This window comes from Sebastes umbrosus, chromosome 20, assembly GCF_015220745.1.
Source record: "Sebastes umbrosus isolate fSebUmb1 chromosome 20, fSebUmb1.pri, whole genome shotgun sequence".
NCBI classification, from domain to species: domain Eukaryota; kingdom Metazoa; phylum Chordata; class Actinopteri; order Perciformes; family Sebastidae; genus Sebastes; species Sebastes umbrosus.
The window spans coordinates 10,221,156-10,244,634 of NC_051288.1; the positions used below are offsets into that span (position 1 = coordinate 10,221,156).

The following is a 23,479-nucleotide window of genomic DNA, read 5'->3' on the forward strand; positions in this document are numbered from 1 at the left end:
GTGAACTCAAAGGTGAAAGCACCCGTGATCTCCAGTTTAATTTTCAAACCGCAACTACAGTAAATACAGGTCAGTAAAATTAATAATTTTAATTAATGTGGATTGATTTCAAACTTGCCTGATTACTAATGATTGCTTAAAATTTGCTTATGGCCTAATATATGTGACTTTTCGTTCTTTATCTGGTATTCATGGTACATTTTTGTGAAAAGTAAAGGGGATGTGGCGAGTGGCACTTTGGTTTGACGAGGTCAACAGCTATCTTTTATGCTAAGGCTTCTTAAACATTTGTGTTTTGCGTGTGCACCATCTGAGACGAGCCCTCTGCGTCATCCAGCCTCCTCCAGAGCCACTAGAGGAATGCAGCCAATCCCCATGCACAATGAGAGAGATCACTGACCTCCAACTCGCCTTGCCTTTGAATGAGACAACCCATCACCTCACGATGCTGTTCTCATTTGCCCAATAACAGCTCTGCTACAAAAAGCCAATTAAATGAGGAGGCTAGCATGTTCAGGGGCCCCGGTGTGCTAAGGAGATAATGGCAAGCCAATGCCAGTGTGAGGGCACTCTGTGATGAACCGGGAGGATGGGAGGAAGGAGTGTTACCTACCTCCTAATACAGAGATTTAAGAAGGAACAGCCATCACAGAACAGAATGAGAGAACAGAACAAAAGGTGAAAGGGTGAAACGTTAGAGACACGGAGCGAGGAACAAAAAACACAGGAGGATTTTTGAAAGACACACGGAAATCACCATGCCAGTAATCACAAAAAGGAGCATGCTTCAAGTGAGAGGAAGAGGAAGGAGAGGAGAGACAATACGAGACAAAACGAAGAGGAGAGGTCACGAGATGAAGGACGAGGAAAGAAAAGACACTTTGCAGTTGCGTCACAGATCTCCTAGCAACCTTGTCTAGCACCGTGAAGGTGGACAGTTTTCGGGCAAAAATGAGGCTGCATGAGCAGAAATCATGACTTAACTAAAATTTGTTTTTATAGTGCTGCTATTTAATGTTGCAACTACCATTACAAGTCTGTTGAGGCAGAGGTTTATCACATTTTAATAGAGTGCTGCAGGGAGGACGTATATTTGTAGGCCAAACAGGAAGTTAACATCGCCGTGGTTACCTCGTCAAAAAGCCAATGGGATTGTTCCATTGGGTTATTATTATAGAAAATAAGCTCTGTGGCAACATTTATGATACTTACACATTTTGTTTAGCAAGATAATCTTCACAAATGAACACTTTTATGATTTTTGAAGTGTGAATGCAATCGCCAGAAGTAAAAAGCTAACGTTAGGCTATAAAAGAAATTGGCGTTTGTGGTCTCATTTAACTTGTTAGCAACTGCCTTTTTTAAGACACATAAAGGATTCAAAATTCACGAGTGGCATATTTACTGATGTATTTTGTATTGTAGAACAAAATGTTAAAATCTCTTAAGCTTGTGTTAACCATAGACCTTATTTCAGGCTTTTAACTAAAAACCCATTGGAACCGGAAGTGCTAAAATGTTAACTCATATCCGGGTTTTAGGACTCATTTCTTTAGCACTCTATAGGCACTGCAGTCAGTAGGCCTACATGTTAACATCGGCATGCTAACATGCTCATGATGACAATGCTGATGTTAAGCAGCTGGCTAACACCTCAGGCTGAATCACCAGCAAAAACAGGTAATAAAAACTAAATGTGGTGTTAGCATCAGCTCATAACATCTGTTAGAATATCTTGCATCATTTAAATCAAGTAATCATCTAATAAAATTGGAGCATACTGGGACAAACAGAGATTTAATGTTTCATTCTGCTGAAATTGACAAATGTCAAGTTAAGATCAGCTTTTTTCAGCCACTGTTGCCCAAGAGCTGTCCACCTCCAACAAGTTACACACAAACGACACAAACACTCATCACCAGGGAAATAAAGGACACTGCTCATCAAACCGATGCTGAGGCTCTGCTGACAAATGATAAATCGACATAATCAAGGTTACTTTTGTGACTATAAATGCAACATACCGAGCTTTAGGAGCCAGCCTTCTCTGTCAGGGTTGAAGAATGTATGCGTCAGATCGTTCCCATCATCCTCTGGGATTTTGAAGGGCTCATTTTTGATGCTGTCGTAAAGGTTCTGCAGACAGGGGAGGGAAACTAATTAATCACAAAGGTGAACAGTAAGGAAAATGACTCGCTCGTATGGAGTAGGCATGACAGAGCGGCCGCAGAGATCGATCATCACACAAACAAACACACACATTACAGACCAAGCCTCACCCTGAGAAGCTCCTCTGGCAGATCTCCTCCTTCGTTGATGCCTCTGTTCATGGAGATGAAGCGCTCCACGGGGGGCTTGTCTCTGACATTGGGGTTATGGAGGCTGGTGTTCAGCATGATGATAGCAAATGACAGCACGTAGCAGGTATCTGAGAGCAACAGGAAGGGAATCAAATAGATCAAAAATACATAACAGATCATTACAGTCCAGATTTTATTTTTATTTTTAATTTTATGGTGGACTTTTACTTTGTATATTAGACATTATCAAATTGTTTTTAGCATGAGCAGTGTAACATTTTCAGGTTTTCAATAGATATAACAGGATGTCATCAGCATATGGTGATATTTTGTGTTCATTTCTATTTCTTCTTACACATATAGCCATTATTATTTTGCTATTATAGATGGCAAAGAGGATTGGGAAGTGAGCCCTAATTATTCTACATGTAGATTTTTCTTTTATTGATTTAAAGGAATTTTCCTAGTGGCTGGGACGAGAAATATGCAGACACGGAGAAAAGACTGTAGACTATTTTAAGTGAGAAAACGGGGGGAAAGCAGGGCTTTAGTCTCGCTACTGTGAGTTAATGTTCAGTCACACACGGGCCAGTGGCTGCCTGTAAATGAATCATTCATCCCTCTCTGTCTGCCTCCTCTCACTGACACACTTTAGTCCTGGCTGTCCTGTGCTGCCTATTGTCTGCCCGCTAACACGCATTCTTTATAAAAAATAGAGGAGCTTTGCTCACAGTGTGTAATACGGGGCAAAGGGTGCTGCTAACAGCGAGAGGAATATCGGTGTAATCAAAAAATGTATGAAGCACAGAGAGAGACGGGTTGCTCATTCCACTGGTGATTAAAGATCCCTGATCATTTTATATTTTTATAGGCTCTGCGTGCGGTTGCTGCTACACACATGGACATACATGCATGCTTGCCTACGCACAAATTGTCATATTGTCGCGGCCTGTAGAACATATCTCTAAAAAGACCAAAAAAAGAGTCTTCTGTGTGGCTTTACCACCATACATTATTACACTTTATTTAATATAGCAGTCCCTCCATGGGACCTCATGCACCCTCAACAATCTCGTATACAATACGTTGCTCTATAACTTATTTAATTATTTACCGACTGTTGTACTAGCAGGCTTTGTTTATCACAAGACCATGTATCACTCAGCCGGGTTGAGTCTTCCTGAATAATGGATGTCCCTTGTTTGTTGCTGGCTGTTTACTCTGAACTCATCTGCTGCAGTGAACCGTGATGTGTAGTTACTGTAATCTGGTTAATCCTCATTGAGCTTTACTTACAGTAACTCTTATGGCTTAATGATTGAAATGCATTTTAAAAAACAGGCCATCACTCAACGCACCCTCAGGCAGTACTTCTGTTGGTGCATTAGGCTAAATTGCTTATCTGTGCATCGAGTTTGTCCAACATATTGGATTTCGCACTTTGCTCTTATGCATCCCAGGGGGTACTTTTGGAGTTTCCAAGGGGTACGTGAAAAGATTAGCTCAAATCATAATAATCTTTTTTTTTTAAAAGTTAGAATTTACTTAAAAAATAAGAAATCGCATGGAGTCAGCTGTAACATCAACACTGTGGTGATTGAGAGTGAATAAAAACGGATGGATTAAATGGTTGAAATAGTTAAAGGTCCCATATTTTGCTCATTTTCAGGTTCATACTTGTATTTTATGTTACTACTAAAACATGTTTACATGCTGTAATGTTCAAAAACAACTTTATTTTCCTCATACTGCCTAAATATGCCTGTATTTTACCCTCTGTCTGAAACGCTCTGTTTTAGTGCATTTCAACGGAATTGCGTTGCCAGGCAACAGTTTGGGTCCATGTCTACTTCCTGTCAGCTGGTGTCATTCACATACTCTGCAACCAGAAATAAACTGGGACACATTTAAAATCTTTACGTTTAAAACTGAAATAGTCTAAATATTGTAGATTTGTGACATCACAAATGTACAGAAATCCTGACAGCTCGTTTAAAGGCACAGTGTCTGAATACGGGCTGTGTGCATTTCTCCATGGATTGAGCGTTTTGATACTTTTACCGTATTTATATAGCACTTAAACCTGCTTTATAATAAAAAAAGACATGCAAATCTCACTTTTTACAATATGGGACCTTTAACTTAAAGTAATAAATAGCTAAAAGTAATGGATAAATAGCTGAAACATCAAAACGGAGGAGTGTGAATGCACAAACACATTTGGACATGCCAGGTGGGATCAGTGAGGGGGGTTCTGGAGCTCATCTGACGGGCCTTTCGGGGTACGTCTGATGAAATAAGTTGGGGTCCACTGGTTTACACGATAGTAGCCTGCATTGTTTCTGACCTGTCGACTGGAAGACTCCGGGGTTGCACCCGCAGTACCGCGATGCAAACGACTCCATCATACGGTCGATCTTCTGGGCTTCACCTGGCAAACGGAAACTCCACAGGAACTGCCTACAATTAGAGGGAGAAGAGAGGGGTTTCATTTGTGATGCCACAGCGAGTCACATGACATAGCTGTTGTAACTTTTTTTCTGCTCAATATTTGAATTAAACAATGTGCTGACCGTAGTGCTTGGACGAGATTGAGGTCTGCAAACTCATGCAGCTCCACAAAAGCCTGCAGCACCTTGAGGTTGAAGTCATCCCTGGTGGAAAAAAAAGGATGATAAAATCAGATTTCCAATATCTCTAAGCCATTCCTCTTTTTTTTTTTCAAAGAACAAGAAGACCATCCAGAGAAGATAACTCTGAACACAATGTGAACCCAGAAGACAGGGCGGGGTTAAACCATATTTCCTTTATGAAAAAGAATTCCTCAACCTGAATTCCTGTTTCTCAGCATTCCTGTCATGTTTGCGCCTTTATTCATACCGACCGCTGAGTGCGGAGTCTGGAAGCAATTTAAACAGCTGGCTGATGCTGAGTGTTTCTCCACCCTGAGGGGAGGGGGGGGGGAACAGTGCGTTTGACTGATGAAAAAACAGCTACAACCAAACAACCCACACAGGCTCCTTTTCGTCAGAGGATTGTTTGGCCATCGGAGGGGGTTTTTTGGGAAGAAAAAGTCAACAGCTGCTCTCAGGCTGTGGTCACAGCTTCTCTGATCATGTTTGTTGTACATCAGGGGCCAACGGTATCGTGTGTTGTTGTTCAAATGAATCCAGGAATTTTCAGACTTAGCGTTTTGTGTTTTTAGTGGCGAGATTGAAGAATGGCTGGGAAGAGTACAAAGAGCGATGGCTTACAGGAAACGAACAACAAAACTTGTATTGCAAAAACAGTCTTGGATTTATTTGAACGATGGCTTGGGGGCTTTTCTTCTTCTTCTTGTACTTCTATTCTGGCATCTGCGGCCAAATAAAATGAATCCTGTCCTATGAGGATTATATATGTTTATTGCTATAGGTATATTTATTACAAGGAAACCTGAATGTTTGCCGTTTGCAGAAAATGAAATTGCATTATATACAGTACGTGTCTCTGTGTGATAACAGTGAGTGTATTGTATGTGACAATTCTACAGGAACAATAATAAGGTCTGGTAGCGTAATTTCGGAGTCAATCACCCGCTCAGTCTGCATCCATCTCCCACTATCTCTCCTCCTTCTGGCTATTTTTCTTCTTACTTTCCATGTGTCCCTCTCTCTGTTTCCCCCTCTCTTCATCTCCCTCTCTGCTCACCATGTAATGATAGGTTCCTGCTACTTGCATAAGCTCAATTAGTGATAATTACTGAGTGTAAACCCTCAGCCTGTGTTTAGTGTGATTTCCACTGAGTAGGTGGCCTCTTTGATGATCATCCATGAGTAAAGCCTATTGCCAAGAGGAGTCCCCCCATCCCCAACATTCACATTGTGTGTGTGTTTCATTGTTTCTGCTACTGACTATTGATCATCTGTCTACTGATGCACAATCAGCACCTGTACTCAGGTAATATAGACTGTAGTTGATGTGACTTCCTGCACTGAAAGAGTTCAGACAATGTTGCATTTATTCAGGGGATTTAAAAAAAAAAAAACAGTTTTCTGTTTCTAATCTTTTTCGCTCTGCCCTCCTTAAAGGTGCTAAATGCGAGATTGGGAGCATTTCTATTGCCTCCGCACGGCTCTCAACATGGCGACGGCTGAGCAGCACTAACATTGAAAAGAACGGCAACACTGCTGACAGAGCTAACAGTGTTAACCTGATGAGGAACTGTCAATAAAGCAGATAGAAGCTCAAATTAAAACACACACAGAAGGAGAGAGACTTCATTCTCTGCTCAGGGAGACATTACTCCTGTATATCTTCAAATAGTTGTTTGCTGCTCTATTAATTCTCTGGATATCATACAGAGCAACTTTAAAAAGAATTTTTTTTAAATTTTGTGACAGTATGTAACAGACAAAAGTATATAAATCAACTGGGAGTATAGGCTTACTGCCAGCCTTAGAAATGTTTGAGATTCTTATTTTCCCCCTTGACATTTTCTCTCGTGACATTTGTGATGTTAATCGCTCATTGGTGTTGTGTTTCTGCGCTACACTTCTCAAAGATCACCTGCCATTCAAATAGTGCAGCTATAGCCTGTGATGTTTTTTCCCCTTAGATCTTCTGTTGATGAAATTAATATTTTCTTCAGGCGCAGCAGGTATCAGTACTCGTGCTGACTACCCAGATCTTATTCTGTGTGTTCTGCAGTACATATACACTTTAAGGGATCCTTTTTCAAAATGTTTTTATTATGTGGTTATGTATAAAAAAGACTATAGGTCGATACTGGTCGATATATCATGATCAGATTTTCTCAAATATCCATATATATCAGCCTCATAAATCCAGTATATGTCTATAAGGCTATAAAATAAAGCACCAGGAATATAAAATGCATCACTTTCTGTTCAATGGAGAATTGAATGTAAAAAAGCTAAAAGGTACAGTTACAGTATCACACTGTGAGGGTTTCACAACAGCAGATGGAAGGACTGATTATCAGTTGAATCACTGCTTTGTGTTTTATCAACTGGGGATTATGGGGAGCAAAATGGATGTACTGTAAGAAATAGTACTTTAAAGTACCAAAGGAGTTTCTCAGGATATGTCTTGCACATACTTCATCTCAAAACACATCCAATTTAAATAACTTTTTACAAATTAGTAATTTCAAATGAAATACAGATGAATGATGATGAGTCAAGCTCCGGGACGCTAAACCTTTGATGTGCTCTCTCTTGCAGCTCCCTTTTCCTGTTTTTTGATTCAGTGCATTTCGTCCCTGTGAGCCTCATACAGTGTGTTTAACTATCTAATCTCACCCTTAGATAACACCATCCATCTCTCTAGCTGCAGCACTTCCTTTCTTCTTCATTATCCAGCAGTCTGGCCTGAGATATGAGGAGCCGGATGGCCCCTTTTATTACCAGTTATATGTCCAACATGGGTGGACAATGAGAAGACACTCAAAGATTCATGTTGGGGGGGTCAATCATGTTCTCCCTCATTAATCAATAAATCCAGCCCTTAATGTCTTTCTCTAATCACAGGGGGAGCATAAATCTCATGTAAGGAGGACTGATGGATGCTCTGTCTCACCGCTCGCCCAAGTAGTCTCCGATGACGGTCTTGTTGAGGCCCTCGCCTTTGTAGAGGAACTGGGCGATGTCTTCGGGAGTGTGCTGGAGGAGGTCGTTCTCCAGCAGGAACTGGATTCCCTGGAGAGGAAGAGGAGAAAACGGGATTGCTGCTCGTCTCAATTGAGGATGGATGATGGAAGATGACAGGGCTGAGAATGGATCGCTCTTCACACCAGATGAAAACCGCTCCTTTCAAGGCTACAGAGAGAGTGGAAGCTGTTACAGGATACACGGTAGGCCTACCTTCTTTGGATCCATGTTGAACTTCTTCCTGCCCATGGCGATCTGTTTGTTTCTCTGGGATGTTTTACTGCAATACAGAAGCATTTAATTAGGGTTACTATTTATTTACCCCAAACACTGAAAACAGCAGATTGTCTTTATTTATAGTCGCAACAGATGATACTAGTTCCTGCAACATCTGTTCTACCCATTGTACAGTATGTGTGTGAACATGTGTGCATGCTTGAGCCTAATCAGAAAAACAGATGACTCTGGGCACATACAGTATGCTGTACATTGTCTGTCATTGTTTGTTTTAGGCAGCTGTTGGTTGGACGACATACACTGTCAATATTTGATCTATACAATCAACCTGGTAGCTATGGTAACCCAATATTGCTATCACATAAAGTCACTTCCTTCCCAGCTACATCTATGTGAGCCTACACCTTTGTAATCTAACTGCCTTTGACGTCTCTGACCGGACATGCAAATCCCAAATTCAACTAAGATAGAGGCAATGAGTCATATTCTGGTCCTGGCTATTTATAACTGAAGGTAAAACCAAGTATTAGTGTTATTTAGGGCTGTAGAGGTGACAGAGGTCATGTTCTGTGTATTATTTTCTGGGAATTTGGGGATTTTAGTGACTTGAGGAACAGTTTACATTCTACAAATGTGTCCACTCGTGGTTGTTTATTTAAAGGCTCCTAATATTTTCTACATTCATTATAGAAGCCTGTAAATACTATCGCTTTGGTCCTGGTCTCCTAGTGTTTCCAGTAGTGCTGTCAAAGTTAATGCGATGTTAACGCAAATTTGTTTTAACGCCACTAATTTCTTTAACGCATTAACGCAACTTGCGATTTTTAGGTTGTAGCGGGCTCAGTTTTAAATCCAGAGTGAAGATACTTGTATCATATGAAGCTAGAAAACATAAGGAATCCATTGGTATCTATACTAGCTTGTCGCGAAGTAGGTTAAATAATGCTCCAAACTTACGTTAAATTTTGGCGAGGAAAAACAGTCATGGCCATTTTCAAAAGTTGGCCATGTTATGATTTGAGCATATTGTTATGCTAAATGTAGTACCTGTGAGGGTTTCTGGACAATATTTGTCAGTGTTTTGTGTTGTTAATTGATTTCCAATAATAAATATATACATACATTTGCATAAAGCAGCATATTTGTTCACTCCCATGTTGATAAGAGTATTAAATACTTGACAAATCTCCCTTTTAGGTACATTTTTAAAGATGAAAAATGTGCGATTCATTTGCGATTAACTATGGACAATCATGCGATTAATTGCGATTAAATATTTTAATCGATTGGCAGCCCTAGTTTCCAGTTAAATGTATGTCACCTGTACAATCTAATGCAATGCAATACATCAGCTCCGCCTAAATTCTACCTCTACAAAGCTTATAATGATCAGTTTTTGTCTCAATAAGTTGAATTTACACATTTACACACAGTTGTCAAGCCACAGAGTGCTTGAAAATGCTTGATAAATGCTGCTATATTAAGATGTAAACATTGCATGCACAAACTACATCGGTGCAGAATGACAAAGCATCTTGACTTCAGTTACTTACCTTTCTCCAACGCACGTCAGCTGCTCGATCTCCGTCATGACCTCTGCTATCTCAAACTTCAACCTCTGCGAGAAAAGAGTGAGTTTCTTTAAGTCAAAAACAGGATAAAGTACCAGGGTACAGATATGCACTGTACAGTCAGCAGCGGAAATGCTTTTTGTGAGCAAAGTGGGCATGCAAAGATGTACTGCAGGTCTATTTGCATTACATACAGCATGCAAATAGACCTACTGTGCTGCAGTACAGTACGTAGGCAAATTAAATTATCAAGAATTAACAGGTCAGAAATAAGTACATACTGTACTGCTGAATATTTTAGTTCCCAGTTTCACATTAAAATGATCTACTATCAATACAGTCCATGACATTTATCAAAAAAAAAAAAAGCAAGACTATCACCATAGTTACACTGCACTGCTAATGAACAGACGCTCGAGCTACTGAGGTGAAGCTCAAATGTACCCTGAACATATTGTATACGCTCACATGTTGCAAACACACACCTCAATATCATCGAGCAGCTCTTTCTTCCTGCGTCGGATGTTTGACAGCTCATCCCTCTCCTCCAGGGACAGATCCTCAGGAACTGAAACACGTGATGGAGAAAAAACAGAGCAGACCTTAAAACCTCATTTGTACACAGCTCGCATCGCACATATACTCTCTCAGCTCACTGCAGATGAGAGAAGTAAATCCAATCTAGCACCTACTAAGTTCTTAAGGAGTTCACTGCCAGAGATGGTGTAAAAAAACGAAAAAGATTCACACTCCTCATGCGGTAAAGTGACGGGGCTGCTGCTGCTGCTGCTGCTGCATCAACTGTTTTGACTTGTTCAGCAAAAGCAACACATATTACAAGCCTTCATGTTCGTCTTAATTAAGTAGAGAAAGAGAGAAGGCAAAGGGTCTTAATTATTCCACTTGAAAGTGTTTTCCCTCCGTCTCCACTTGGCTCAGGGGCAAATTCTATTAATAAAACCAATCCAGATTAAGTTTTCTTTCATTAAAACTGAATTTGCTAATTTAACACGGCCTATACGACCCTGATTCCCCCGGTCGTGAGGGTTTTCAGAGCTCCAGGCAAAAAGAGGGGAGGATAATCTGTTCGATGTCTCTTCCCCCCTCTTCTTCACTCCGTCTTTCTGTCTCAATCTTGTTTTTCAATCTTTTATCCCACTTCCCCTCCACCCCCCCCTCTCTCTCTCTGTTTCGTTCTCCCCCACGCACACTTTATTTCTCAATTTCCCTTCATCTTTCTGCAGCACAGAAGATCCTGCGCGAGCTCGCTTCATTAAACCAGCTTAGAGGCAGAAAACGCAAAATCTCTCAACGGGAAAAAATGGCACGTCTAATATCACAGTCGCAGCTTTGTGCCTACATGTTGCTAAAGGAGAGAAAAAAAACTTGTTATTTTCCCTCCGCAGGCGGGAAGCGGCGCCAATTAAAGTAAAACAAGGAGGGAAGCATTCAGCCCACTTTTAATTCAAAAGAGTTTGCGTTCAGAGGAGCTGAGTATTGTTATAAATGGTGTGTTCACATTAACCCTGAAACAAAAGGCGCTTCCTAACCTAGTTATGTAATCGTGAAGCACCGTGATGAGGGTCAGGTAAACAGCGGGAGGAACAGCTGAGGGATTTCCTTTGTGGTGCCATGTTTTTTTTAATAGACAAGAGATGGGGGATATAAACGCACAATGACTGAGAGGATGAAAATAAAAGATGTTAATTAACGTCGCTGACCTCCGGCTACCTCGCAGCACTTGTACAATACAACTGTGAGCGCTGTGGACGTGGCTCTAAAGCCAATTAGTGCTCTTAAAAAGTTTCAAGGCTGTTTTACACAGTTCTTTAATCTTCTACCTGAGGAATGCTTTCTGCATCATCTGTCCATCTGTCCTACAGGATATCTCAAACACAACAGAAGTTATAGCCTGGGGGTATAAGATCCATTGTTGCGCTGAGTTTGAAGAGTTTGTACTTGAAGCAATAGTGTGACATTTTGGGAAATACTCTTTATACGCTTTCTTGCAGAGTTGGATAAGAAGATTGATGTATGTCCGTTGAATATAAGGCAAGAGCCAGCAGGTGATTAGCTTAGCTTAGCATAAAAACAATGGGGAAAATGGGGAAGCAGCTAGCCACGGTGTGTTTGAAGAGACAAAAACCCTACCAGCATCTCTAAAGCTCACTAATTAACATGTTATATTTTGTTTGTTAGATCAAATTTTGTTACAAGAAAGAGAATAAATGTCAAACTATTACTTTAAACTCGCCGGAGATAATGAGAGCATTCAAATTAAATGTCAAAATGTTTGACCTTTTGACATTTAATTTGAAACGCATAGGGGGGTTAGTGCATTTTATCTGTGTGTTTTTTCCGGTTTAAAAAAGACAAAAAGTGATTGGACTGAGGAAACGCTATAATTAAAAGGTCAACATTTCAAACTTCAAAAGGTTGTTACGGCCACAGCACTGCTCTAATTCTGATAAAACTGAAAGATATTACACTTTTTACATTTTTCATTCATGAACTGATGTGACAGACACACAAACCAGACTATATGTTTGCAGAGCTGGAACATCATCTAGCAGGTCAATTTTCCATTAGGCTACGTAAATGTATGACCAATAGGCTACCTGCAAAACTAATAACATTCATCATCAACCTCAGCTGTACTTTGTGTTTAGTGCTAACTAACAAACGTTGGTGACCATGGTAAACACTGAACATGATAAAACATAAGCATGTTAGCATATTGACGTTAACATTTAGCTCAAAAAGCTACTATGCCTAAGAACAGCCTTGCAGGATGCTAGCATGGCTATTGAACAAAAAAATACATTGGTTCCTGCTTCTCTAATGTATATATTTGCAAATATTAGTTTTCTTTGTCTTTTATGATAGTTAACTTAATACTACACAATACGTTTTGAACCGTTGCTTAGACAAAACAAGCAATATGAATATGTTCATTTGTGACGGGCATTTTATATTTTCACATAGACCAAACCAGTCGATGATGATCAACAATCAATCGCAACTAATGTTTTTTCCCATTATTGATTAATCAGCAGAATAATCAATAATGGGAAAAAATCATTAGTTGCGGCCTCAATATTGGGATTCTTCTTTGTCTTTTTATATGTTGCTCAGAGTAAGATGACAGCTCCATGTTTTCCATTCGCCTGAGGCCGTGCATTAGCTAATGGAGATCTCCACTGGCTGCAACAACTTGCATGATTGAAATCTTGATTCATTACAAATCTAATGAAAAGCGGAGGATGCTGCCTTTAATAAAAGCCTACCACCATTAATGGCAAAGCATTGCCATTATCCTCCATTCCAGGTCTCTCTTACTGTATTATATACTGTATTATATGTCTTTCAAACCGCGTTTGATAATAGAGAGGACTATAAAACCAGTGCTAAGGTCTCTGTTCCAGTACATAATCTTGTTTAGTAGTGGGGGGACGCTCTTCTACAGAGGTGGTCCACCAATTACATTATTAACACACCTCCCCCTGTGACCTTCTATATGACTCATTCAGGAAATGAGTTTAGTGTCTTCAACAAGCACGGAGGGCGTCGTGGGGCTGGTCGTTACCTCCGCACACGTTCAAACCAAACACAGACACGCTCGACTGGTAATCTACTAAAATCATTTATGGCGTGAGTCATTGCTTCATAGTAAACCTTGGGAGGGTCAGATAGTCCAATAGTGGGGTAGCTGGTGAGGCGCTGATTTCAATGTGTGCATGCAGAAAACTAGACTCGAAGCCCATTTGAATCTCTGTGATATTTAAAATAAATCTGCCCAATGCGAAGCTCAGAAATCCACTGTATGGAGCGTCGGGTTGAGAGGGTCCAAAGGGTTTAAACTCTAACATGTGCACCACAGAACAAGAGTTTCCCCCTTAAAAAACAAAATCCCCCTAAATCTACTTTTAGGAGTAAATCCCCTGCTGCTTATCACACCCAAAACTAACAACTGTCCCTATGGCCACCCACTGAAACCAGAGGCTTTGATGGCATTTAAACTAATGCTGGGATGCTTTGGCCCACGCAAACCAGTCCTCATCACCCTTCAGTTTCATAACTTTCACCATGTTTATTTTGGTCGCATATCAATAAGGCCATTTGTTAGAGTGGAAAGACAGAGAGGGGGAGAATAAATCAAATTTATACGTCTTGAGAAGCGATCGAAAAACTTAAAAACCAGTATTCATACCAGTTGCGACAGAGCACATGGAGCTCAGAGTGAAAATCCCACGCTCACTTAACACTGGCTGCTGGCCCAGTTTTCACTGACTCGTGTGAGTGAGGGAGGATTTGTCCAGATCTACTGGCTTTAGACTAGCGACTTTAACGGCTGTAATGTCTTTTAAAGTGGATGAGCTTTAAAAAAAAAAAAGATAACCCTGTTACCCTGGTTGGCCCCGCCGCACATTACAATGGGACACATGCAAGGAAGCGGGAAGGCAAGGGAAACCTCCTCTTGGATCCAGACTCTAATCTGAAACCCGCCGCCCCCAATCCCTCTAACTGTAGACGAGGACACGCTCTGTATTAAGGCCTGGGTCATACATGCAGACAGAGAAACGTGCATGTAACTGCACATGAGCACACGCACGCTAACGGCAGCTGGCGCTAATCCCACACGTTTGCCCTCCCCTCCGCTCTGTAAACACAATACGAGTCTTTCAGAGCGGAAGTGTGATGGACACTATAACAGCACGTACATACACAGATGTTGCCGCCGACCAGCCGCTGCCCTCCTCTAACCTACTTTGCTCCAGTGATGAAATGATGTGATGTGCAGCAGGAGATAGTCTGGCGTAGCCGTCTGCAGAGGCACTTTGGCTCTGAGCCCACAAAGCAGGAATGCCGGGACGTCAGCGCAAAGGCCAAAGTGAGGAGGTGAAGGAGGTCACGATGCAGACGGTGAAAGGTCACACACACGGGGGGTTTACGGGCATGTGCAAAAAGCGTGCTGCCATGTAGCAATAAGTGAAACGGAGAAGCCAGTGTTACAAAAACAAGAAAACATCGTTAAAAAATGTATAAATTACCAAAAATTAGCAAATCCTCAACAGTATGTCACGTGGTTCACTCCATACGTCTAGATAAGGGTTGTACGTTTTTGAAAAACATTGTTATATTGTTGTTTACTTGTTCAGACAGCAGAGATTACAGCTAAAAAAGTTTATGAATGACATTAATAGTTGGTGAATATCATGGATATGGAAGAAATCACATGCAAACTCCATGGGAGCTGTTTAATTAATGGTTGTTTAAATTTCAATGAATTGCTGTTTAACTTGGCTAGTGCTGTGATAGATGCTCTTAGAATATGGAAAGTAAATCCCAGCAACACAAGACAGATGAAAGAAGTGCTGAATGAGAGATTACATTTAATGAGGAAAACCTCTAATTCTATTCATTTCATTCTAGTCTCCTTTAAAACCCAATCTGTAAAGTGTTCATCTGCAAGACTCTTTACGTCATATAGCTCTCTTTCATATGTTTGTTCAGCCATGATAGCTCTAGCTCCTAATGATGAACACGTACTAAAGTTCTTCTTCATGTTTTCATTTTTTCTTCAAACTGCTGTTGCTGCTGGAAAATGCATCTAAAAATTATTTTCATTATTGTGTATAATCTGCGGATCCTTTATCTCAATTAAGCAATTCATTGGTCCACAGAATGGATGAAAACAGGGAAAAACAATCATATCATAATCATATTTAGAGTCCAAAACCTATATATAAAAATAACTATCACATATGATACAGGAACGCAGCAATCCCTCACAACTGAGAAGCGGGAACTAGAGAATGTTTAGCATTCTTGCTTGAAAAAATGACTTAAATTATTAATTGATTATCAAAATAAATGCCATTTTTTTGATGATGTTCTGTAGATCAAATAATTTTAAACAAATGATTTGGTTAACTAACTAGTCGATTCAGCTCTACATAGAGAGAAAGAACAAAAGAAAGGACAGACATACCATATAGAAATCAATTAAAACAGAAAACATATACGCTTCTGTGTGTGCTGAATCATTATTCTGCTAAATGAATCAGGTATGGGGAGTAGATACACTGACTATTCCTTAACAAGTAGCACATTTTAAGATGACTTCCTTTCAAATTGTATGAAAAAGTTATTTTCGTTTCGTGTGGTATCTGTGCCGGTGAAATCGAGCATCAGTACAGTACACTGTGCTGTAGCCTGTACATTAATAACTCAGTAACAACAGTCCTGGCCGTTGCGTGAGAGGAGAGATTTGGGGAGCTAATATGGCTTCAATTTTTAACTACATCTGGGGTCGCGAGGAGAATCTGGGGCTCGGGGAGCTGAAGAGCCCTCACGCTGATTGCTCTGGTTAATCTGCAGTTTTGGGGAGTGACCTCCTGCTGTGAGTGCATTTGTGCGAGTGTGTGTGTTGTTGCATCGGAGGTGGTCCGCACACGATGTCCTCCTTATATCACACATCTGCTCGGCATCAGCACTGTGTCAATATTTGATTCGATGAACAACTCCAGCAGAATCTGAGGGGCTTCCACTGCCATATGCTGGCGGCCAAAGTAACCATAATCTGATGATTTGATCGGCCTGAGAATGGATTAGATGGATGCTGTTTCTTCTGGCGTCCGAGGCAGGATGGGGGGCTTTCACAGGCCGAGTGCCTTCCATGTGGCCCCCTGTTCACTCACCAGTGTCAACAGGTTTTAGCCAGAATTTAGAGGGACGCTATAAAAGTTTAGTCTATAAAATCTATGTTAATATAATTCACTTTCATTCTCTCACAGTGCTAGAATATCTCAAATTAAGCAAAAAGTGGCTGAATACTGGTGTTACACAGAGTTAAAGCCTCTTTACTACTATTATCTAGTTCACATAACGTCCAAGCACAACTGTCTGCGTTTCGTGTTAATTAGCAAATGTTAGCATGCTAACACGCTAAACTAAGATGGTGAACATGGTAAACATTACCATTGATGTATGAAGAGAATTGGGTACAGCATCGGAGGCGATCTTCCCCAGTCATTGGGCCAATAGAGTGGTGCAAGAATGAGTCCTAAAACCCGGAAATGAGTTAGCATTTTAGCACTTCCGGTTCCCTTGTCTCAAAGAACAGTGTGTAACATTTAGGTCGATCTATTGAAAGGAATGGAATATAATATTAATAGGTATGATTTCTTTAATGTATAATCACCTTAAAATACAAATTGTCGTGTTTTCGTAACCTTAGAATGAGCCGTTTATATCTACATACGGAGCAAGTCCTCTCCATGGAGATGTTTCTACAATAGCCCAGAATGTACAAACCAAACACTGGTTCTAGATAGGACCATTCACGTTTTCACGTCGGCCAACGTAGTTTCTTCTACACGCTTGGCACACGGGAGAAATTTTAGTTGGTTGCAATCTGCAACCTCATTGCTAGATGCAGCCAGATCCTACACACTGCACCTTTAAGATAGACGGGTCTTTTTTTTTTCCCAGGTCTTGTGTAAAACTAATATTGGAGGAAAAATACTTTAATACTAAACATCTCCAAAACATACTATAACATAATATCCCACACTTGAATTTTCAAGATTTTATGTAAATGCGATTGCTAACAAGTGGCTAAATGAGACTATAAGACGTCATCATGCCGACACGTCTGCCTCTACAGCCTCGTTGTGTGTACTTGCACTCATGCGACTGTGGTGTAGTTTGTTTATAGCCTAACGTTGGCATCACTTGACCGACCCGGAAGTTGTAATTCCACTGTTGTGGCCAGTACGAAAATGTGCTTCATTGCTCGGCACTCTTCCTGGGGGCTTGGCTAAACTAGGATGGTGAACATGGTTAGCATGTTAGCCTGCTGATTTTACCATTTAACTCAAAGCACCGTTGTGCCTCAGTACAACCCCACATAGCTGCTAACATAGCTGATTTAGCATTCCCTTGCTTTTATTATTGTAAAATTCGTTTGTTCGGCTGTCCCCCACACTGCCTGTTTTTTAAATCGAACCTCAAAACGCACTTTTATTCCTTGGCTTTTGGCTCGGCATGAGAGTTGACTATTTTAATCCTTTTTCCTTTCCTATTGGTCTTAACGCTTTTATTATTTTAATGTCCTGTTGGTTTTAAGTTGGTCTTAGTGTTTTATTGTGTTGTTTTTATGTTTTTTATGTATAATTATACAGCACTTTGGTCAACTTTTGTTGTTTTTAAATGTGCTTTATAAATACATTTGGATTGGATTGGATTGGAAATTCACGCTTTGGAAATAATCCTGGCCTGAACAAACAAAGGATGGAAGACATGGATGTCACAATACATTTTTGAAAGTCGACATATATTTGAGGGATCATTTCCTGACAACAGACACTGCTGTTGCTTCCTGCGGTTGTCAGGTGATTGACAGGAAGCAGAATGAATGCAACGCTTTATCTGATATGAACACGCTCACCTCCGTTATTGCGATAGATATCTAGCTTGGGAGGCAATTTTGAAATCTGTATTGGGTGCTTTTTTATTCTGTACACGATGAATGAGAAGAAATACGTTTTCGATATCTCTGATGATGCTGATGATGTGCAGACATCAGCGGGGAGAGAGGGTCAACCTGGATGATTGGCACCGACTTCAAAACCTTTCGGTGTGCGGCTCTGTTGACCAGGACGTGTAGCTCTGTGTGTCGGTTCAGGATGTTCCTGTGATGGTTGTGCGCCTGCCTGCAAAAACACTGACTTTGGCGGACAACCATTATCCCATTCACAATAACAGAAACCACCCACAAAGTTTTAGATTAATTGGTCTCTCTTGGTATTGGCTGGTTCCTAATAGATGGATCATGTTACATAGCAACCTGTCCCATGGCTACCTGCTGGATCAAAGACAGCTCTGTCCTCACCAGGTCTATTAGAAAACAGAACAGGAGGGAAAATATACACTTGACCATGAAAGAAAAAGTGCAGGAAATGAAATGAAAGAGAGCCAGGACATGTATTAAGGTGAGAACGAGCTGGGCGTTGGTGTGATTCTCCATTTCTATTGAGCCAGACGCCAAGAAACACACCGTCTACTCTCCAGCCTCTCTCTTTCTATGAACACCCCTCCCTCACCCTGTCTGTATGGTCAGCTGGACCATGTCGTCTCTTAACCCTCCTTCCACTGACATTAGGTGTGGATTACTCGAACACAGCACATCTCTGCTGCCCTTAATGTCCGTCTGTGTTCCTCCCAGACTCCCGCTCATTTAATTTGCCGTTCCTTTTGTCTCCCATCTGCTCTCTGTCTCGCGCTTAAAGAGCTTCTCCTCTCGACAGCTCCGAGCAATAACTCCAGGCAGAGCGTACCTCTTTTCACGACAGCAGCCTTACACTGTCTTGTATCCCTCACACACACACACACACACACACACACACACACACACACACACTACCATGGTGATGGGAACATGTCGGGAAGCCTCCCCAGTCTCTCTCCTAATCAGGTCCATATGTAGTCTTCTCTCTCAACACTTAAGCAGTGCAGTTTGTTACAAGCTCCGGCTCAATCCCTGCACGTCACGCGCCAGCCCTGTCTGTGTTTGTGTATTTGTCTGGTTGCATGTGGTACCGTACTATGTGTTTAATCTTCTAATGTTGCACCACAAAACCCATAATCTTGGCAGTAAGAATGAATTTCTGTTCTTTTCAAATCTCCCCTTAAGCCTTTAAACAACACAGCCAGCCTGCCGGGTCAACCGACGAGATTGTAAAGAGTACATTTGAACACATTTTTTTGGCAACTGTGTCGACACACATAAAAGACGCTTTTTTTTTGCCCCCCTAAAACATTGCAGACATTCATGTCAGGCTACTGGGGTGTTGCAGGAAATTTGCAAGTGGTGAATGCAATGTAGCTCCATGTTTTTATACCCAAAGGGGAATTCTTTCTGCAGCCAGGTGAATAAAACAGATGTGAAGTATGGAAAGCGTTCACATTAAAGCAAAGGCTTTTAAAAGGATTTATAGCTTAAGATACATGGTGGTATTTGTACTGGTCAATTATTTGACAGTTTGGGAAATACACTTATTTGCTTTCTCGTCAAAATTAGGAGAAGATCGATACGGTAATGAAGCTACCGCCAGCTGCCGCTCAACTTAGCGTAGCACAAAGACTGAAAAAAGGAAAACCTCGATGTCAAAAGGTCACAAACAACAAGTATTAGACTGTGACACAACCCACCGAAAAATCCCAACATGTCCTTTTTACACCAAGTTTTTGTATGAATTAAACAGACAAGATATAAAGTGTTAACAAACAAGCTTTAGCTAGATTTGTGTTACTTTTGGATGGAGCCAGGTTAAATTTTTCCCCTGTTTCCAGTCTTTATGCTAAGCTAAGCTATCGTCACTTGGCTGTAGCTTAATTTTTAGCGTAAAGACAAGAAAGTGAGCTTTTCGTCTAACTGTCGGAGAGAAAGCGAATACGCATATTTCCCAAAATTTAAAACTATTACTTAAAACTACTGCTGTCTGGCTGACTGTGGAACTGATTTTTGGTGCAACTAGCTAAAATGGCATAGTCTGTTCCCAAAAGAAACAGTGTGTAGCATTTAAGGAGATCTACTGGCAGAAATGGAATATATTATTAATAATTATGTTTTTTTTTTGTGTATAATCACCTGAAAAATAAGAATTGTTGTGTTTTTGTTACCTTAGAATGAGCCGTTTATATCTAGATATGGAACATTGTCTTCCGGCCGCCATGTTTATACAGTAGCCCGGTCACTGGCTTTAGATACTGCCATTCACGTTTTCACATTTCGGCGTCGGCCACCGTAGTTTTCCTACACGCTTGGCACATGGGAGAAGTTTCAGTTGGTTGCAATCTGCAACCTCACCGCTAGATGCCGCCAGATCCTACACACTGCACCTTTAAGCTAGACGGGTCTGTTTTTTTCCCCCAACTGTGCAAAGCTAATATTAGAGGGAAAATACATTAATGACTAAAAAATACTACAGTACTACATCCATATTTCTAGCTTCATTACACATGGAAGGAAAGAGTTTACTGTGATTTACTTTTCACTCTTGAAAAGATTATTTTAGCTGCAACTAATTATGGAATTATGATTATTTTAATTATAGATTAATCTACTGTTATTATATTATTATTTTTCCAGACCCCATGGCGACATATTCTTGTTTTGTCTGATTAACAGTTCAAAACCAGAAGATATTTAGTTTACTATCGTAGAAGACTAATAAAACCAAAAAATATTCACATTTGAGAGGCTGGAACTAGCGACCAGTTCTTCGCCATTTTTGCCAAAATAGTTGCAGATTAATTTTCTGTCGATCAACTAATTCATTTCAGGTCCAACGCATTTTACCTAAAAGCAAATTCCACATGCAGCGCTGCAGCGCATCTCCAGGGAGTCGTCAGGTAGATGAAACATGCAGATGCAGACAGACACAGATGTGTGAGCTCTCTTCTGCTGCTGTCTAGCCATTCAGCACCAACCACTTACAATAATCCAGCCAGTCTCCCTTAGCGAAGTAAAGCTAGAGAGCAGCTCGCCCCTAGTGACTGTCTGATGTCCTCCCACACACTCACCCTGCAACCACAATAAAGGCCGTACCCTAATCACACCGACTTCCCCTTCTTACCGGCTAATCCCCCTCAGAAGTACAGTACTGGGCGCCAAGAAATCACACACATTGTGTTGATTCAGGTTTTCCAGAAAGCCACCTTAGCTTAGGTTTCATGCCTGCCGGGGTGAATGCGATATGAAATAATTGCATATAGTCAGATGTCCAGTAAGTTTGAGGAGATGATTACAAAGAAAATGCAGAGAACAAAGGCACCGTTTCTCTTTCTAAGGGAGATATTTCCAATCAGAGAGCCGAGGCGTGATACTGCACACAGGCACCGCCATGTGTGCACCATTAAAAAGGCCCCTACAGACAAAACATTAAGTGCTGCAGTCCGATACGATTTGTTATTTCAGCGCACACTCACACGTTCAGTCCAAAGAGAATAGAAGAATTGAAGGAAAGGACTTTGCTATTCGACTTTTCCCACGGCCAGATAGACAGGAGAGTGTTGATTGACACAGTGGGGTTATCACACAGGAAATATGGTCAAGGAAGCCCCATTAACAAACATTTCAGCACATTTTGTGACGTCTGTACCCCCAAAAAACACAAAATGTGTTTTGTTAAGGAGCCTCAGACGTCTTTATTCAGGTGCAAGGCATTTTTTAAAAGGTGAATTCCATTCAGCGTTTTAAGACTCCCAAAACAGCCATTTACTCAGCCCATATTAATCCCTCGACTGCAGCATAACAAAGCTGCTATAAAGAAGAGAAAATACAAGAAAGCCAAGTGTTAAAATCCGTGGCCTCCATCCAGCCGTTGACTGAGCCACTTTCCAGCCAATTTCTGCTTCTGTGTTCTTTCCACTTCTCCATCCAGCTATACGATGATGCTAAAAATAGACGCGTGAGTAATAAAAACACTTAGGATTTCGAGCCTGTTGCTGATTTTTCGTCCATTTTGAGGCCCGGCCCTGTCTGCTCTGTGGCATGTAAGCAGAGCAGAGAAGCGCCACCTCTGATTAGCGAGCGCAGTAAACATGTACTAATGAATCCATTGCTTTTTGAGTACCGCAAAAAATGCACAGCGGCACCGTTTATAGTTTCATTCAGTCTGTAGATAAGTTTAGCTGACAAATATGTTGTGCAGGTTGGTCTCCCCTTGCTGCAACACCACCGTTACTCCACCACCAATGATGTCCCTTACTGGTTTTCCATTGGTCTACGAAAGGTCTCTCAGTTCACAAACTACGCCACCCCTTCCTCGGTTTGGGGCCCTGGGTAATCAGTGACTTTGATCACCCAAATGCAGCTTCCAGTCCCCACACACTGTTTCAGCCTCACGAGAGGTGGCTTGCGGGAGCCTTAAATGTTCATATACCATTTATTAATCTTAAAAAGAGTATCATGGCATCTGTTCACTCAGTGGTGCAGAATAATTTATAGCCCCGACTTTGAACATATGTTGTGCAGTTTGCATGCATACAATACATGCAAGCACGGGAATACAGTCCCTAATGCACACACATGAGGGTCATGTGCATATTTGTTGGCATGCAAAAAAAAAGCAGAGCTGAACAGCATGGCTTGTCATTGGATGGATTCACAAACACTGAGCTAAAAGCTCCCCAGAAATGACTTAGACATAGGTTTTGTTCGCAGTCTTGTGATTTTTGTACGGATGTCCGATCTGATACTTATATTTACCTAAATGTTGATTAAATATGTATCTGCCAGAGGGGTGACCAAGTCATTGTTCTATAAGTCTCAAGTCTTTGCACTAAAGTCCCAAGTCAAGACTGAAAAGTCCCAAGTCAAAGCAGGCAAGTCCCGAGTCAAGTGCCAAGTCCTAAACTTTGAGTTTTGAGTCCTAAACAAGTCATAATGCGCTTGTCACCAAATGTAATGCCATTTACTTCTCGACCTGCACGTTTTGCATAATGCAATTAGCTTTTTGTTGACCACTGCATAGTTTTTGTATGCGAACGAAATTATCTTTGGTATCATCTTTTCCAACTGGAGCTCAGTAACGTAACATTAGTTCTTAGATTCTCTCCTGCAACTTGATTGGATGCTGTTGGATCGGTTCAAACAAAGTGGAACTGGGGAATCAAGTGTTGAATTGCTGGGAATTAATAGCGTTAACGTTAT

The 23,479-nt window shown here is 41.0% G+C and overlaps 1 protein-coding gene across 1 annotated transcript in view; it reads right to left on the bottom strand.

Moving 5' to 3' along the window:
* LOC119479701 (cytohesin-3-like) overlaps positions 1-23,479 on the bottom strand; it is a 36,320-nt gene that overhangs the window by 9,504 nt on the left and 3,337 nt on the right. The window contains exons 2-9 of the mRNA XM_037755602.1: positions 10,245-10,327; positions 9,742-9,806; positions 8,165-8,231; positions 7,881-7,999; positions 4,874-4,954; positions 4,648-4,760; positions 2,280-2,428; positions 2,025-2,136 (exon numbers count right to left, since the gene is read on the bottom strand). Coding sequence (XP_037611530.1) covers positions 2,025-2,136; positions 2,280-2,428; positions 4,648-4,760; positions 4,874-4,954; positions 7,881-7,999; positions 8,165-8,231; positions 9,742-9,806; positions 10,245-10,327 — 789 coding nt within the window. The remainder of the gene's footprint in view (positions 1-2,024; positions 2,137-2,279; positions 2,429-4,647; positions 4,761-4,873; positions 4,955-7,880; positions 8,000-8,164; positions 8,232-9,741; positions 9,807-10,244; positions 10,328-23,479) is intronic.